At 41.5% G+C, this 19,734-nt stretch overlaps 2 protein-coding genes across 3 annotated transcripts in view; both read right to left on the bottom strand.

The window, feature by feature from the left end:
* Positions 1–19,734, bottom strand: part of LOC311029740 (protein unc-13 homolog B-like) — a 67,708-nt gene that overhangs the window by 22,130 nt on the left and 25,844 nt on the right. For both annotated transcript variants that reach the window (XM_084035032.1, XM_084035033.1), the window contains 4 exons: positions 9,916–10,209; positions 9,728–9,818; positions 869–915; positions 594–672 (listed from right to left, as the gene is read on the bottom strand). In XM_084035032.1, the coding sequence (XP_083891158.1) occupies positions 594–672; positions 869–915; positions 9,728–9,818; positions 9,916–10,209 (511 nt within the window). The remainder of the gene's footprint in view (positions 1–593; positions 673–868; positions 916–9,727; positions 9,819–9,915; positions 10,210–19,734) is intronic.
* Positions 1,648–4,349, bottom strand: LOC311029752 (uncharacterized protein; the record flags this gene model as incomplete). Its single annotated transcript, XM_084035073.1, has 2 exons — positions 1,648–1,777; positions 2,126–4,349. The coding sequence occupies 2 exons, from the start codon at positions 4,347–4,349 to the stop codon at positions 1,737–1,739; spliced, it is 2,265 nt and encodes a 754-aa protein (XP_083891199.1). The 3' UTR covers positions 1,648–1,736.

Below are 19,734 nucleotides of genomic sequence, written 5' to 3' on the forward strand. Positions count from 1 at the left end.
TATCAACACTATCAAACAAAACGATTAGCAACATATTGTCATGGAGTGTTAGGAGGTTATTCTACTCTAATGTCTTTGTTATTGGCTCAACGGGTGAAGAACAATACAAACCAAAAAGTGGGGGAATGATATTTTGATGACATATTCTAATGATAATATCAAGTAGAAAGAAAAGCTACCCATGCCCAAGAGGATGCATGCACATGTTTATTTGTATGAATTTGTCCTAAACAAGAGGTATGCAATCTAAGAGATCAACATGCCATAGACATACATGTTCAAGGCAACTACTGGTTCATTTGTCCTACTTGATATTTTGGACTTCAGGAGAAAAGGGAGTGGCAACTGGGTTCTATTAACTTACCATAGCCTGACCAAGTAGAGTGAATGCATTCAAGAGAGTTGTGCAGAATAGTTTTGGGTTTAAGAGAGGAGGGAGAGAGAAATTAGCAGGACGATTTCATATTTGTCTCCAACAGAAGCACTGTGAAGTCTGCGGTGGGTACTCAGAAAGAAAGAACACAGTACAATACAAACAGGATGACATATGACATACAGAATACACAGTGAAGAAATTACAAGTTCATACTGACCACATCGCTGACCAAGGGGATGGGCTTCTTTTTACGCAAGTCTGGCATGCTGTCAATCCCATACAGACCAGATCCGCCACTATGCACAGCAACAGAATAAAAGTGAATACAAACTTTCATGCAGCAAAATACTGTGGCGCACGGCAGGACATTTTCACTGTAATCACAATGGCCAAATGATCAAAGTCACAATCGTTTTAAAATGCTAATTTAGTTCTACTTATTATTATTAATTGAAATGACCAAAACATCGTCTACATATATTTGTGACTTACCCTGGTTTGACCCAGGCTTGTCTAGCATTGGGCTCTTCATCTCGAACCTGAAAGATTGTAAATGTGACAATTTAGGCTGATGCCTTACAAAGGATAACAAATTATATCTGACACAGTATAGCATGAGATAAGTAAAGATGGATTTATGAATAAAGTTACATTTGGTTGCGTTTCACCTCTGATGTTACAGGACCAAAGATATCAAAATATCAAAATAAATGTTGTTACTCTTTAATTATAAAATATGTGTGAAATGCAATGGTGGACCAACATTACACAGATATACAACCACAAAGTAAGTTCTATTTCACATGTCAAAATGCAAGTTCACTCTGTTTGCACACAAACTGCTTTAAGAGACCCTCCAGATGATTAAGAAGCAGCAGATACAATATTTGCAAGGACTTCACAAAACCACCAACATTGTGACTGGCTGCTACAAATATACACAAGTCATTTTACTTTATCCTCAGAGGTAAAATCTTTCATGTGTGTCTGTTTATATGTCTCTCAGATGACAGAGGCTGAAAGTGGAGATCCATTTGGTGTTCACTCTCACAGTTTGATATTGTTTGAAAAACTCCTGGGGAAGCAGCTGCACTAGAACAGGGGATAAATACTCTAAAGCCACAACACGAATAAAAGCAATAATAAACTATTCATTATACAGAATAACTGAAGTGATGGGACAAATGTATTTTTCAGAAAAGAAGTTTTAAATAAATATTACATCTCAACCCGATGATAAACAGAATCATTTGCATATGGTGAAAACAAGCATAACTTTTGACAAAGACAAGTAATGGAGACAAAAAAATAACAAAATAATCAAAGTCAACAAAGAAACAACTATGGCTTTAATATGGAGTTATATTATACAAGTAACCTGATTATCTTCTCTCCCACACTCTGCAAAAAAAAAAAAAAAAAAAACACAGAAGAATTAGAAAGTTTTGTTTCTAACTGATACATGTATAATGCTACATACTTAGAGTTGAGCTTAAATTTTTGTCTTATTGTGCAATAAAAATGCATAAAAAAGTTAAATGTACTCATTAACAAAATATAATGTGTGCTTATATCAGCTAGTGAAAACTAATTCATCAAATAATCTGCAAATTGTAGCGCCACAGAACTATAGAAGGAGGCATCAGTGCTATACATCATTAGCTCATTATATGGTTTAAGTAATGTAGTTTTTGTACAATCATTACCGCGCTAGCCAGCAATTAATGTAAAAAAAATCCTTAAATATACCTGGGATGAACTCATCTTGACTTTGGTATCCCTGAGACCCTTGGGAGCCATGGGAGCCATGGGAGCCATGGGACCCTTGGGACCCTTGGGACCCCTGAGCAGATTTGTATTGTCTATAATGGGTTTGCCTCTTTTCCCTTAGAATGCGCTGGAAATTAGCTATACGCTCTCTGTGACTTGCATCCGTAGGCTTTTTGAGATTTTCTTCATCAAGAGTGTGGTTTTCCCTAATTGGACTTAACCGCACCTCCTCTGTACTGACCACTTGGCCCAGTGGACTCTCGTCCTGCCTTGCTGTACAACAGTCTGGTGTTAACTCAAGTGTGGACAGTTCCCCATCAGTAGGACATTCTTCTCTGTCCTGTGAAATCTCTATGGAGTGATATTCAGTTGGGGTGCAGGTAGAGTTGCTTGCTTCATGGGGCGATGCTTGTAGGGAGCATGACTTGTCCTCATGTGTCTCACCACAATCCACATAGACTGAAGCCTCACTCTCCTCCCTTGGAGTGCCAAACTCGGTATGATTCTCAGTCAGACTAACCTCTCCCTCTGTATAGTCTGTACTGCTCTGCTCCTCCGTGGGTTCGCCGGCTCCTCTTACAAGGGATGGCGATGTTTCAGACCCACCAACAACTTCAACTCCTTCAAGGGTGGATCCTTCCAACTTTTTCAAAGCACCTTTCAAAGCTGACCTGAAAGTGAGTACAGCCTTGCTAAAAGTAGTTATGTCAAGACCAACATTGGGCGTCTCAGCTGCGCTATCAAGATCAATTTCAGAAGACTCTTGTGATTCTCCTGCTTCTTCCCTGGAGATACTGTGATCTGTCCACTCCTTGTTCAAACTGTCAGCAGACCCCATATCGAGAGTGTCACCAGAAGACGGACAGTCATCGCACAGTGAATGTAGCTCCAGGCAGCCATCGTCACAGTCCGTCAAAAGCACAGTGGAGCAACTCAGACTCCTGGAGGGCTCACTAACCACTTCATTTGCACAAGCATCCATGGTGTGGTAACCAGAACTACGCGAGTACGGGCAGTTTGCCGAACAGTCGCACTCCAAGTTTTCTTCCTCAGTTTGCAGCCTGGGGGGCCTCCAGTCCACCGCGCTGGAGGAACTCGAGGGAGAGTTGTAATGGTGTCCAAACAGCAATGAGAGATGCTCAGAGCTATTGTGTGAAGAATTATCCAGTGTGCTGCTTTGTGTCTCCTCTGTGGCGCACCTGTCCCAAACACCAAGACAATTCTCCAACTCTTGTCCACCATCTGCACAAGAGCATATGTCCTCCTCACTCCATCCTCCTTCTTCACTTACACTGTGCTGCATATGAACAGAAGGCCACCTGTCATATTCTGTGTCACCAGAGAGCAAGCTTGCTTCTGGACAATTGGAGCTGTGACATGATGACAAAGAGCTAGTGCTTTGGTAGTCGAGGTAGCTGGGATCAGGTTTTGTCGGGCCAAGTTTGCGCATGTTTGGACTGTGCTTTGAGGTCTCTGGGTCTGTTTGTTGGTCTGATTGGAGAGTGACTCTATCATCATGCCATTGTTTAGGTGATCTGTGAGATGGTATACATCCTGAACCTTTTCCATAATCTCTGCGCTCTAAGAGTGGACTAATTTCTCTCTCTTGAAGAGATGTGATGGCGTTCTGTCTACCCAGGCTTCCTCGTCTGATGCAAGGTTTTTGAGAAACAGGACTGGGCTGAGGTGCAGCTGAAGTACCGGAGTACAGCTCACCAATTTCACTGAGTACTGCATCAACACAACAAGAGACTTCATCCACAGAGCCTCGCACAGATGTTAGATACTGCCTCAAGTCAGATATTTCTTCCTGGATCTTGTTGATTCCTTTCAGCTCTTTAAGGATATGTTCCACTATGTTACTAGAGTCTTGCTCTGCCTCCTCTCCCTCCCATTTCTCTTCCTCATTTCTGATCTTTTCAATAATCCTGGGTAGAGTATCCTCCACGAGCCCAATACTATCCCGACAAATAGAACTGCTGTGGTCAGCTTTAGTGCAGGTAGTCTCCACTGATGACAACAGCTTATGAAGGGAGTTGTCATCTGATCCCTGTAGGCACTTCTGCAGCTTTCTGCACAGGCTGCGCCCCACTTTGGGGCTCTGGGAACTTTTTTCCCGCAGGTCTTGCCTCTTCGGCGAGCATGGCAGTAGTTCTGATTTGTAGGATTCATCCTGTCCACTGAAGTGACCTCTGGGGTACATCCCTGACACTCTTAATCAGCTGTCCCCACACATCGACAAATCCCTTCCTCAATTATTCCTCCTCAGGGTGGGGTAATCGTAAGCCAACATCTTTAACTTCAAATTGACTGAATGCCTGTACAATGAAAAAAAAAAGTTTTATTTTGTTGACAAAACAGTGGAAACGTCAAGCACTGATCTGATTAATCTCACTGGGTTGGAAGTTCTACTATGCCATTTGTCTATCATAAAATAGCTACCAGTGTTTCATTTCAATTACACTCACGAAAGTGGAATGCAAACTCAAATAAATAGTACCATCCCATTTCTTTCGAATTTACCGGAATTGTATTATTATGACCAACAGACCAGAGTTATGAGAGAAAAAAACTTGGTAACGTGGTAACTGAGAACCCATGTTTCAACAGTAGATTAATTATGGCTACTAATTACTACTATTGCAGCTATTTGAAGTCACAGTGTCCACAGTCTAGAAGTAGGATAGACATTTTCTATAACTGACCTCCTCTCAATCAAAGTTGCAACTTGCAGAATGAGCAACATGCAGCTGGTTACATCTCTGTAATTAGGATGCTGAGGAAATGAGCTTGTTAATTAGATGATAGGTCAATTCTTTCCTCTAAAGCCACATCATTCTTTCACACCCATAGCAGCTGCTGGGCTTGATAGGATAGCTCTGAGCCATTGCCTACAGTGTATACACTAAAGGGATTATTGAATACCCCAAAAATTAAACGTAAATCTATCTGATGGCATTACATAATCAAGGAATGTACTAAATGTCAAAATTAATTTCTGCATGAAACACAAGTATTGCAATTACACTATGTCTTTGCTCCTTCCATTCATCATAGTATATATAAGACAAAGATCAGTGATAACATCTTTGTCCACTGAGCATCAACATTTTGATAATCAGATCAGAATTTTAGAAAATCTTATAATTGTACTGTTGCCATAGCCAATTCCTTCTGACCGCTCCTAAAATAGACAGATATTGGTATGAATACTGCTGCTTAAAACTGGTAGTTTCTTGATACTTATACTTGCTGTTCACAAGCAAACTTTAAAGACTGGGTAAAGCAAAAACAAGTATTTTCTTCTCAGTTTGTCATACCATAGACAATGTGTTGTTAAGCACACAGCCAAATTTGACTAATTCAAACAAACTGGCAAGTATATCAAACTAGGTTTAAAAATCATGAAAAAAATAAGCTGCCTCTGCACTGAAACTATTGGGAATCTCTGCTGACGTCTCTGAAAAACGACTCAATCATGGGTGAGGGTTGATTTGCATGTTCATTTCCAGTATATACGACATGTTGGCCATCTCACTGGAACATGCATGGAGCACACATTTTAATGTACACCCTGAAAGGACCGGATGAAGGGTAAAAAATGTGTAGATTATTTGATGGCCCAGCATGCCAGTACTCTACTGCGAGCTATCAAAATGTAAGCTGTGGTGAGTAACTGTTGTAACTCCCATTTGACCAGCAGAACCAGTGATGCTGTGTGCTCTAGTTTTTATGAAGTGTTGGGGAGGGGTTATGATCAGGCTCCAGTGCTTCATCAAGCAGCAATGCCTACCTGAAAAAAATCCTACATGGTTATTAATGGTAATTATTTTCTAACATGTATGTTATGTATTTTATTGTAAGCTTTCTTCTTCTTTTTTTTTTAATTACTGTTTTTATGTTCATTCTGTGTCTTTTTAGTTTAAAGCACTTGGTGCATGTCATTTCCTTGTTGTAAAGCACCTTGGGCTGCATTTCATGTATGAAAGGTGCTATACAAATAAAGTTCATTATTATTATTATTATGATGTGTAGACACAGACATTTATAACACAAAGTGCTTATCTTATCTCGGTAACTAAAAACAAGGCTACAGTTGTCCACAATGTTCTGACATAAAGGCTTTAATTACAGCCTTAAACAAAATATATGCACTATGTCAACTGTCTCACACTATGGATTATGAAAGATGCATGCTTATATCTAGATTTTTCTCCACTGTTACATTAGCAAAGTGACAACAATTATTTTGCACATTTATTCCATAACATAATATGATATACAATAATAGTTTTCATTTTGCTAGGTGGATCCCCTATACCATTAAGATACCTGCTAACTACGTAACCCCTCCTTTGTACTGGAGTTCTGCAATAAGCACTTGAGCTTCGAACTGAGAAATTAAGATGATGAGCATATCTGATGATCAGATTGAAATATCATGGATACATATTGTCATTACCTGTCAAATTCTGAATAAATAAAAACATGTAGCTTCACTTGTGAGGGCCGCTGGCTCTTTTTACAGACAGCCATGACCTACTATGGGTGCTCTTTAACAGTGATGTATTAGTTGGCTGTCTGGGTCAGGCCCATTTTTAAGTACAGTCATAGTAATACTAATCTCTTTTCTCTCTAAATGGTCTGTGGCCTGAATAATAAAAGACATCACATAACTACCGAACAAAGCTGAAATTCTGTTATTTCTGTAAAAGCGCTAATAAACTTTTCTTTGTACATTAGCCAAACAGAAGTTTCATGCAAACATGCAATACTGTGTATTATTTAATCAAAGTCTACACAAACTTGATAACAAGAGCTTAAAAGGACAATAATAATAATAATAATATATATAAATAATTGTAAGCCTTACCTTATCGGAAAAAATGATAATTAAGAACAACCTGTAGATATCATCTTGCAAGATCCATTCAATCTGAATGGGAATGTCGCTCAGCAAATCAGTGATGGTAACTTTGCTGTATTTCATCAAACTGTATCCCCAGGTGTGTATTTCAAAGTGGTGCCTCAATCAAACCAGCAAATCTTCTGATGGAGAAGCGGAAGTGCCGAATCCCTTACTTCTACCACTGGAACGGCAAGTGCGACAAACCACGATCACACAGCAGTTCACTCTCGGTTAAGTAGCCATCGCTACTCCCCTCCCAGCTCCCACCCTCTCGCATGCTTTCTCCACTCTCTCTCTCCTCCTGTCCTCTGGCGATACATTCCAGCACAAAGCTAATCTGAGGCTGTGAGACTGCCAGCTCTCAGTCACATTTACTCTTTTTCTGCGTTTTCACATCTGCCCGCTGCTGATATTCATGATTATTCTCTTTCTATTCATAAAAAAGGATAAACATATCAGTGCCATTGGTTCACTGCACACTGGGATTTCCTTGCATACTTTTAGCTTGTTAATGCACATTTTTTAAAGAGGAAGGAATTTCTATTCAAAGATATCAGCTCCTTCATATCAAATATGTGTATTGAAACAGATAGAGGGAATGGATCTTGCAGCCAGGCTCACTTCCTGCTCAACATTTTTTGGGTAAAATGTAAATATGCCAGACATCTCATTCTGTTCTCTGAATGTGAACATGCATGCGAGGATGTCTTCCACTCTTATTATTCTGGTCACTGTTATGCTGGTGGACAGATTAACAACCAATTCTAATTCATAATAATGTTTTCAGCATTTAGACGTGTGGCCTAAGTGTTTCCCTTGTCCAGTAATAATGGTACATATTTCACCTTGCTAGTTCTTCAATCAGCCACCATTTACAGTATACATTAGTCTCAACCACTCCATGCAAACCAATCATTATAATGGAGCCGATCGAGGTTCTATATGAGCTACTCCTTTACTGCAGTGCCATAAAAAGCTTAATCAAAGGGATGAACTCCAGTCAGGGCTGAGCGACTCTGGTGTTTTCATTGTGACCAGCCTCTAAAGATCCCGATTAACATATGGTAACATGCGCTGGATACAAATTCTCCAGAGTGGTATTGGTTCAACTTGAGGCTGCATGGCATCTGACACCAAATTCCAATTGTTAATTTGTGAAAGTGAATTTTTCCGAAAAACGAGGGGCTCCCAGTGGTACAAAGTATTATCTGTTACTCAATACAGTATAAACAAAAGGGAAATAATTAAGGTAAAAACACCGTTGACAATGGAATTGTCACATCCCCTCATATCTAGCAGTACAACCTTCCCTGTTGTACAAATTAGTGGTAGACCGATATGGGTATGATGCCGATATCATGTTTTTGTTGTTATCATGTTTTACGTTGCATCTCTGTGCATGTGATAAATAAAGAACCTTGTTTGTTTTTTTGCATCTGATAAAATACAACAATTTAATGAATAATAACAAATCAGACACAGAATGGCTATAGAGGGTGGGACAAACTGATGTTACAGACCTAATTCCGATCAGTGGTGGGACACACACAAATTCGGGGTGTGAGCGGAACTGGACCGGTCCTTTTTATAACAAAAATGGCATCCGCTCCACTCGCCCCATACAGACAGCCTACTTCTCTGGAGAACACAACTTGCATCTTATTTTATAACCCAAACAACATAACAGGATTATTCGCTGTTTGGGGTCTATGTTAGTAATGTACCTATTAAAGCAGAAAGAAATAAGAACTGTATAGCCAATATGCACACTTCAATATTTGTTTATCGCAAGTCATAAAAACACTGTAGTCATCCTTCACAGTGGAACATCTGGAGGTCTGCCATTATAAATGCAAACGATATGTCCCTGAAGCAATGAGTGATGGACCAAAGTCAAAACAGTATACGTAAGCAACACAATCATAGCACCATGTAAAGAGATACAATAACCAATGGAGACTGAGAAGGAGAGAAGGCAGACACACAAATGTGTTATTACTTAAAATCTGGGCAGTATCACTGGGCTGGGCCGAATTATTCAACTATTTGGTGATGCATTTGTTGTTTAGGCACCAAGCTACATGTGTTGCAAAGTTATGCCGTCCATCTCCAAGTCTGCTGCAATTAAAATACCATGTTGGCAGAAAATAAGGTGGGTGTACTAAATATACTCACTATTATTTGTGGGATGCCTTTGATGAGGTGCTGAATCCCAAGTAGTTCCACTGTTGCTACCCAGAGGCTATCAAAGGTATTGGTGTACTCCAGAGTTCCCAAGAATGTGTGTAACCATGGATTTTGAATAGTGACTGATAATAAATATTTGGAAAAGCAACTGATACATATCTTAAGTTTGATGGGGTGGTAGAATGAGTGTTTAATTCATATCTTTCGATGTTGCCAACATGTTAGTTTTGCAATGAACTATAATACCTCTTGTCATTCCCAATGACAGACTGTCAACATTATGAACTGTTATATAAAGAGCACAGAATGTTTACATAAAGAAACTATTTTATACATAGTAGAGACATTTGCTGTAGTCATATGAATTAGGCTGTTTTCTTCCACACAAAGTATTGAAAAAAGTATCAAATTCAAGGTATCGGTATCAGAATCAATATTGAAACTTTCAAACCCAGCCTTAGGAACTGCAGAAAAACACTGCTTACCTCCCGGAGCTGAACCCTGACTTTATTGATGGCCTTCAACCAACGAACTCTGGATGGGGAAAACGGTAATGGCGGTCCATCATCATGAAACCTAGGTTACAGTAAAGAATGGGAGAAAGAGATAGACACGATCTGAGTTCCCATGCATCTTCATTATAATAGAGTTAAATTCTGAGCAAAAAACATACCTTCGAAGTTTAGTGGAACCCCGCTCGGCTGGAGTATCCTTTCTCAGGCCCTGTCCTACTTCAGGGGACACCCTATTTATCTGCTGCTCACCGATAGCAGAATGTCCATTGGTGGGAGGATGGCCATTGGTGCGTGGTTGCCCGTTGTTGGAGGGATGAAAGCTGGTACTGTGGTAGGAGTGGAAGGACTCTTCCAATTCTGACCCTCCAGTGCTCTCCTGGCCAGTCTCACTAAGCTGAGAGCTGGTCTGGCTCAGATTTCCTGATGACCCAAAGCGACTACTTTCCACTGGACTATAATGGTGAGAGAAGAGTAAGGAAAATATTCAATTGTCAGAACACTTTTTTTTGAGATCACAACTGGGTAAAAGACTATTTCTGAATTAGATTGTGGTGCATATGGCTTCTTTAGCTGAAATAGGGTATTGTTATATAAAAAACAATCAACACAATTAATCACTTTTAGGCTGTAATTATCTACACACACCCCATTATGCCCTAAAAAGATACCAAACCTTGCAGGGAGACAGTTGTATGTTTAAAAATAATTTAAAAAAAATGTGCATTTTCAAATTCAAATGACATGCATATTCAAATGACATGCATAAGAGTATGCTCCCTTTTGCAGTGTGAGGTATAAAATCCCTACTTCCTGCTAGTTCTTACTAAGACTATATTTCTGCGCACACCTACATCTGCATATTTTATTGAAAGAAGTGTTTCTTTCAACTGTCCACAAGACTGAACATGTGTATGTTGTATGATGGTGAGTACATTTATGGAGATGAGGGGCTGATTCAACCTTTTATAAAGTGTCATTTCATAACCTTTTTCATTTTTAGTGGCAGAATGTGAGTTTCATCTCTTAAAAGATAACTGTAAAGCTATTTTCACCATATAAAAAAACATCAGAATTCCACACTCACAATACATTTACATTATTATAATGTAGCAGGCAATCGTGGTTATATTTGAGTGGATATGTCTCTTCATAAACTATAGGAAAAGGTAATTGTCGCCGAGGATATTAGTAACTGATCTGTGGAGTGCAGAACTATGAGAACCGCAATCCAATGAATATCATTTGAGACAAAGTATTAAGTCTCAAAGGAGTAGCACAACAAATAGTGTCTTTAATGAATGAATGAATTATTACTATAAAATGATCTTGTGAATTGCCCATACATTTATAAATATGTAAATTTTGTTTTGGAATTCTGTTTTTAAATAATAAGTATGGTACACACAAATTACACATCAAAGAATACACACACAATACACACACTGTTCTGGACACACATATATATATATATATATATATATATATATATATATATATATATATATATATTTTTTATATATATATATGCTCAAGCTAAATATGAAATTAAACTAGTGAGGATGGATTGCAGAGCTGAACAGGGAATACATTTTTTTTTTTTTCAAAATATCAATGCATCATAAATGGTGAGTGGGGATGCCATTTATTATGCTTTTACTAGCCTTTTTGAATTCAATAGATCCTTCTTGGACTGGTTGTCCAGCTGCACTCCAGAGGTAGGACCTGCAGAGGGGTATGTTTCTACAAGCCCTTCCTTCTCCTTTGGGGTCAGGGGTGCTGAAGGATCTACTTCAGGATTGGAGATGCAAATCTGGGGGGTTGCTATGTCATCTGTGGAACCTACCGATTCAGTTTTTTGGGCATCTGATGTTGCAACCTTTTGTACAGTATGCGTTTCACCACTTGTTGGCTTGTTGTTAGTTTTGGTTGTAGGTGTTACAACTGGGACAGCTTGTGGCTTGGGTGGCTCAGCCTGCCAAGGAAAACCTATTGTTGTCCCAAATAATGAAGTGGTTGTTGGCCCCTGTTTTCCAGTTTTTTCCTCTTGAAATAACCCTCCAGACAGAGTTTTTAATCCTGAAAATAGACCGCTCACTCCTTCTGTTTGAGGTGTCGATGGAGCACCTGATGACACTGTTGGTGAAAACAGTGAACCAAGAGATTTTCCTGCATCACTCTGTGTCGATATGAATCCAAACAGAGATTTAGCTTGAGGTGGCTCTGAATTGTTGGGCAACTGATTAACTGGAGGCACTATATTTGTATCTGGTTCCTTAGTCTCAGGTGGGATTGATTTGTCGCTTTCTCTAATCTCAGGGTCCCCTTTAATGACCATGGGCTTCTCATTTATAATCTCTCCCTCAACAGCTGGTGTCTCTATTTTAGTGTTTCCTACATGATGGCTGAGATCCGATGTTGAAGCATTTGTGACATCAGAGTTTTCTGGACAAGGTGCCTCAGATGTCATAGCACTACACCTTGTTAGGCTGACGAAGTTTACTTGATCATTATCAGGTAGGGTTGAGTCCTCTTTTTTATTTGTGCTGCTCTCAGTTTCAGAAAGAGACACCTTTGATGGCACACGTGTATTCTTAATCTGTGACTGTGGAGCAGTGCCAGGCATTGGCTTGGGCTCAGATGGCATTTGTTCAGATGGTTTAGGTGGTTGGCCCATACCCCCAAATAAAGATCCACCTAGGCCCCCAAGTATTGAGGCTCCAGTCTGTGATCCTCCAGTCTGAGCAGTGACTCCTCCAAACATTCCTCCAAGTAAAGAACTGCCAGGCTGTGCTGTTGCTGCAGATCCTCCAAACATCCCACCCAGTAATGATCCACCAGTCTGTGGACCTGCAGATTTGGCAGGGGATCCTCCTCCAAACATCCCACCTAATATTGACCCTCCAGTGTTGGGGGCAGTGGTTTGAGGGCCAGACATGGGAGCAGACCCCTTGAATAGACCTCCCAGTAATGATCCCCCAGTCTGGGGAGCTGCTGTCTCAGTACTGGAGCCACCAAAAATACCTCCTAAAAGTGATGCTCCACTCTGACCAGTAGCAGCTTGGGCTGCCGGGGTAACTGTTGGTTTGAAAAGGGATGACATAAAGCCTGTAACTGTATCTGCTGCTGAGTCACCAATAGATTTCTCAGGCTCTGGAGGCTTTTGCTGTCCCTGGACTACAGTACTTGCTGACTGAGTGGCTGCTGTTCCCTCTTCTACTCTAGGTGGTATTGTAACTTGAGTTGAAGTGCCACTCACAAGTTCTGGAGTTGCAAGTTGAGCTTGTGCAGATATTTCAGATTCTTTAGACTGAATATCATTTGCTAAAGTAGGTGGCATTATAGCATCTGGGCAATGAACTTCTTCTATGACATTGTCATCAGTTTTGGGCAAGCTTGCCTCAAGACACTGGACTGTACTGTCAGGTTGCTGTTGTGTTTCTGCCTGCTCTTTACCTTTGGTTCCAGAATCAATTACATACAATTCAGGACCAGCCATAGCAGTTTTATTATCATCACTGGGTTTTGGCACCGAAATCATGTCGGTAAGAGCTGTAGTTGTTTTTTTGTCATCATCAGATTTTGATGTAGTTGTTGTAGTGTTTGTTGTGGGGGAAACAGATCCTCCAAGCATAGAAAGTACACTTTTATCAGGTACCTTATTAGGAGCTGGGGCTTCAGATAAAGTGCCATCCAGAGGGATTGTACCAGTCTGTGCAGTAGCTGTTTGAGAAGATGATCCTCCCAAAATAGCTCCAAATATAGAGCTACTATTTAGGGGTGCTTGTGTTTTGTTATCAGCCCCACCAAAGAACCCACCAAAGGACCCACTTGTCTGAGGTGCAGTTGTTGAAGCTACTGATCCTCCAAAAATCCCACCCAAAATAGACCCTGGAGTCTGAGATCCAGCCGCCTGGGGAGCAGATCCACCAAATAAGCTTCCAAGTAAGGATGCTCCTGACTGTGGGCCTGCTGTTGAAGGAGGAGACACTCCAGTCTTTGTGGGACCAACTTCAGGAGCAGCCTGAGGAGGAGACCCAAATAAACCACCAAGTAATGACCCCCCAGTTGGAGACGCCGTCGATTGGGGTGAAGAGCCTCCAAACACTGCCCCTAATAGAGAACTTCCAGGCTGAGAAGAAGGCTGAGGGGTAGAACCTCCAAATAGAGAGAACAAACCTTTGACTGGTGTGTCCTTGGGGACTGATGATTCAGGTGCAGACCCTGTAGGTGGAGGACCTGTCTGGCTAGGTTCAGGGCTGGGGCTAGAAAATAATGACGGCAAACCTTTTCCTAGACTTTCTGAAATGAATCCTCCATATGAGGATGAAGCTTGTGGTCCTGGTCCACTGATCATAGACAGAAGGCCCGAAGCTGGTGGTTCTTTAGAGGGAGCAGGGTCTTGGGGTGCACCTTCTGTTCTTGTTTTTGTTTGCACTGTGACAAATTCTGAATTTGGCTCCACAGATGGAATATCAGTGCCTTTAATTGTGGCATCTTGTGTAGTATCTACAGTAGGACAAGTGGATGGGCTAACATGCACGTCACTTGATATTTCAGTGGTAGCTGATGCTTGTGGGACATGGCTACTGGAAACAGATGGAATTTGGGAAGAACCTTGTGCTGTTGATGGCATTTTAGCATCAATAACAATAGCAGATGATGAACTAGGAGTTTGTTGTGGAGGTGACACAACATCATTAAAAACAGAAAGTATACTCTTTGTAGGTTCTTTGGGTGCTGTAGTTGCTGGGGGAGTAGACACATGTGCACTTCCACCAGTTCCTGGTGTCTGAGGAGTACTGGGGCCACTAAACATGGAGAACAAAGCTTGTCTTGGACTTTCACTCGAGGTAGACAAGCCACTGAATAGTCCCCCAAGAACAGAGGTAGCTGGCTGCCCTTGTGCTTGTGGCTGTGCTTGTGGCTTAGACTGTGTCTGAGGTCCCTCTTGTAGTTGAGTTTGTGACTGGTCTACTCTTTGTTGATTTGATGATGTTGTTGGCTGAGGTTGTGGAGGACTGGGATCGCTAAACATTGAAAACAGTCCCTTCATTGGGCTTTCAGTTGAACTTGTTGACCCAGGCAGAATTCCCCCAAGAAGAGATCCTGTTTGGGCTTGTTGATTACTGGGCCCACCAAACATCGAAAGGAACCCTGTACTTGGGGTTTCTTTAGGAGGGGCAGTTCCCTGTCGTGGTACCTCAGCAGCAGGCTTGGATTGAGGGGGAGGCTGAGGAGGACTTGATCCTCCAAACATCGATAATAAACTTTTACCAAGTGATTCCTGTTGAGGGGGTTGTGGGGCTGCACTTGGTGGATGTGCTTGAGTCAAGGGCCCTGTTTTAGGTGCAGCCTGCTGAGGCTCTGGTCCACTAAATAATGATAATATACTTTTACCGAGTGATGCTTCTTGTGGAGCTGTAGCTGATGTAGACGATTGAGGTGTGGGCCCAGAAGGGGCAGCTGCTGTTGTTCCTGCCAGCATTTCTCCAATTGAAAATCCAAACAGTCCACCAGATGGTTTAGATCCTTCTTCTTGTTTTGTCTGTCCTGTAGGTGGCATAGTTTCTGATCGGGTTGTAGCAGTGCCTGTGGAGGAACTGGGAGAAAATGTTTGGGATATACTTTTGTTTGGGGGTTGGCTCCGCATAGGCTGTGAGGTACCACTTTGGTCCATTGTTCGTTGTCTCTGTATACCCTTAGGTCTAGGTGCTGATGTCAGCGAAGCCTCTGTAACACTAGGTTTCCTTTGTTGCTTCTGTTGTGGAGCGGGCTCAGTGGTAAACAGGCTGCTAATTGATCCAAAGAGATTTGAGACTCCTGAAGCCTCTGAATTTGTAGATGCAGTGTCTGGTAACGAAGCAGTGCTGCCAGTTTTGCTCTGCTCCTTGGGAGAAGTTTGAGATGATTTTTGGGGGTCTGGCATCGGTTCCTCTATTCCCACAGCAGATTTCAGAAAGTTCATTAACCCTGCCTGTTGTTGTTCAGATGGTTTCTCCACTGGTACATTCACTGGTTTACCAGCTGGAAGTTGTTCAGGTTTAATAAGAGATTCATTTGAACCTAAAGGCACTGTGACATTGGGCTGTGTTTGTGGGGTTGCTTGTTGTACCATGGTGGTCTGACGTGAAAGTCTAGGTTTCTGTGAAGCGGTTTGTGATTGAATTGAGGGTTGAGTCACTTGAGTTGTTTGTACTGTGGGCAAAATTCTTCTCTGTGAGATAGGTGGCCTCTCTATTTGTTGTTTAACAACTAAATCTGGCTGAGTCACAGCAGCAGTTGATTCCTCTTTGATGATCTTTGACTTCAGACTTTGGAAACCTGATGTAATAATGTTCTTTGAATGTGAATCAGTAAGTTTATCACAGGAGGATATGTTAGATTTGTTTAACTCCACCGCTGATGTTTTGCCAACAAAAGATGATATGAGGGAAGAAAACTTTTTGACTTGACGATTAGGTTGTTCTTCTCCTGGAGACACTCTGTCCCTCCATTCCTTCTCTGAGACATCATCCACATGCTTCACTGTAACCCCAGTGGATGAACGCCGCCGTTGGCAAGGCTGGTAACAGTTGTGAAGCAGCTGCTGATTGCCATTTGCAGTTGGAGTAGAGTTCAGTGAAACGGCTACCTTTTGAGCAAGAAATGTCTTCATTTCCTGGTTGTTCCAATAAGGGCTGTTGTGGTCTTTATTTCGACAGGAAAGGTCAATTATATCTTTGCATTGTTCTTCATGGATGTAATTATGTGGGCTTGGATCCATCCTGACTTTGTTTAATCTGTAAGATGTAAAATCTACACTTTGATGCCCTTGTGACAGAAATGAATTTTCAAACATTTGAGAGAACTGCTCTAGGTTTAAATTCATAATTTGATTTCCCTTTCTATAGGCAGCAGACAAATCTAAAGGGGCATTAAGAAGTTGAGAATCACCGTTGTCTTGACCAGGTAGCCAAAGAAGCTCATCCTCATTGTAAAGTGGAATTTTAAAGCCACAAACGCAAACCATTTCACTGTGTAGCCAAGCACTGGGAAAACCATCTAATTTCTGTGCATTTGCCCAAGACTCACCTTCAGGGGTACAGGCATACACATATTCACCTGCTGCATCTGTAAGCAAGGCATAAATATACTCATGATCGGTGTAAACAAAGTAGCCACAGTCACCATCTTCTGCTGGCCACCACATTCCTTGCTCCAAAAGTGCAAGCCATTGCTGATACCACTCAGTGTCTTCGAGGTAGAGGGAGTCTTCCCTCTCAGTTTTGACACTTGGGAAAAAGTTTGAATCCATTGGTCTATTCAAATTAAACTGATTCTTATGGAACATGCCATCAGTATGAACATTTTGAAGTACTGCATTATCCATTCCATATTGCCAGTTTGCTGAAAAAGATAAGCTTGGTACTGTCTCCTCATAATAACCTTCATGATATGAAACCCCATTCAAGCTGTAAGTGCTGCCATCACTAAACGAGTGCCATTTCCCAAACTGTGCATCACTTTGCTTATTAGATAAGTTCAAAGCGCCTTCCTCATGAGATGAATATTCTATATTTCCCAAGTCTTCGTGGCTGTTCCATAATTTCCTCTTGGGATATGGTTTATCATTCATATGTCCCTCAGGCAGATATGCTTGAATTTGCTCTTGACAAACAACACCTTGCCATGGCGTGGAGGAGTTAAATTGCTGATATGTGTTTGAGGAGCTGTATGGAAGAGCGGATGCCTGTAATGACACGTCTTCACAGCTCTTTCCATACACTTGGTCCTCTCCCTGGAATTGATAATTCAGTGACTCATTCTGAAACTGCTGCCAGAGCGCACTTTCACGAATCCACTGGTTTTCATCATAAGAGGGACTTGTTCCATAAGGGGACAACTGACCTTGGTAAAGATTCTGCCCTGTTGCTTCATGCAAAGAGGAAGTACTTCTGGCAAAATACGGCTGCATGTTCATTACTGAGGAAGGTGTATGGCTTTGCCAAAGAGAATGAATATTTCCTGTACTATAAGCCATAGGGTGAACTGACTGAAGTGAGCCAGAATAATATAACTGAGATATATTACCTGCGCTAATTGAGGAGTATGTTGCCTGACTCTGAAGAGATCTTGCAAAAGTCGCAGATGTTCTTAAGTCTAAACTTTCAGTATCAATTGAGGCAGGTGCATTGATTAAAGCGTGTCTGCTTTGTCCTGGATTGGGAGAATCTTGAAAAACTCTTTGGCAGCTGTCTCTTCCCAAGTCTGAGTAAGCACTTTTTAATACACCTGAATGTAGCTCTGAACACGTATTTGAGGGTATCTGTTGTTCGGTAATCTGACTGGGCATTTCTACTTGTTTAGGAGTACAAGGGTCCTCAGTTACATTTTTGCTAAACAGTCCAGATAAAAACCCTTGTTGGGCAGGTCGTGGAATCCTCTTCTCTTTCTCTGCATGTTCTTGTGATAGTTGTTGTGTTAGATTAGAGTGTAAATGTGTTTGCATTGGGGGCTTTATTGTGACTGTAGAATAAATGGCTTTCTGATTCAGTGATTGTCCTGTTGATGTCTGGCAGGTTGTGTCAATGTTTTCAGATGATTTTGTTAACTTGTTAAACAACCCTGAGAGCACTCCAGATTGACTTGCTGTCTCCCCCTTTGTTTCCCCAGTCTGGCTGCTTGGCACTTGTTGTTGTGTCTCATGGATAATCTTGGGCTGCGGCTGTTGAGTTATATTTTCTGAGGAGGATTTGAATAGCCCAGAAAGCAGACCGCTTGCTTGAGTGTTTTTTTGTGTTGAGCTATTTTGTGATTGATTTTGGTTGGAAATTGGTATATTCCTTGCCCTTGTTTGCTCATGGCTGGATTTACTTTGCACAATTCCATGCTGTTGAGCTGATGGCTGCGGCTGTGCCTTTATATTGTCTGCTGAAGCAAATTTAAAAAGACCTGAAAAAATACCACTTTGCTGGGATGGTGGTCGCTGGAGTGGAACCGTTTGTTGTCGAATAAAGCCTGGTTTACTTGTTTCCTGCGGGACAACTTGCTGAGTTGATGTTCTATTCCTGAGATTAGGCCCTTGGTTTGGACCGTGAGTATTCTGTTGGTTGAAACCCTGTTGATTATGTTGCGCATTGCTTTGTTGGTGCTGAACTGTTTGGCTGCTTGAAACATTCTCAGAGGATGCAAATTTAAGCAAGCCAGACAACAGTCCCCTTTGTTGAGACTGAGTTTCATCTGGAGTCTGTTGCTGACAGGAGTCATTTCCAGGAATGTTCGCTTGCTTTTCCGCTTCAGAAGGCAGTACATTTTGTGTTACATTTTCTGTTGATGCAAACTTCAATAGCCCTGAGACAAGGCCCCCAATTCGTGGTAATGCAGAACTGTGTTGTGGGGGAGGCTGATTATGAAACTGTGGGGGATTACTGCTCCTGGGTGGTTGATTGTTGTGGGAAGCCTGCTGTGGCAAATTGCTAGATAGGTCACTGGTAGAGCCAAATTTAAGAAGTCCAGATAGCAGTCCTCCTTGTTTGGGTTGATTAGAGCTCGTATGAGAGGTGTTCTCAGTTGAGGCATGACCTGTCATAAAATGCTGTGATTCAGGTGGACTGGGAGCTTGATGCTGCATTCCATGAGGAGCTGCGGTTGGTTTCTGATTTGATATGTGTTGTCCATGTGAGCCAGATGGCACACTGTTGTTCTGACATTGCTGATTACTAGTAAAAGTCTGGCTTGAACCAGAGGGTGCAGAGGTAGGATTAAATATGCTGGAAAACCATCCTTTCTCAGTGTTTTCCTGGGGCACACTAGAATTCTGTGTAAGGTCGGTGGAGGTTGTCGAAGTTGAAACAGCATATGACTGCACAGGATTCTGTGTGTTCATGGAGGTATGAACATCTTCACTGGAGGCAAATTTTAAAAAACCAGTCAAAATGCCTCCTTCTGATTTGGGACATTCCTGGGTAGAGACGTTTTCAGAGGAGAGGAAAGGCAGT

The sequence above is a fragment of the Eutrigla gurnardus genome, assembly GCF_963514095.1.
Source record: "Eutrigla gurnardus genome assembly, chromosome: 19".
NCBI classification, from domain to species: domain Eukaryota; kingdom Metazoa; phylum Chordata; class Actinopteri; order Perciformes; family Triglidae; genus Eutrigla; species Eutrigla gurnardus.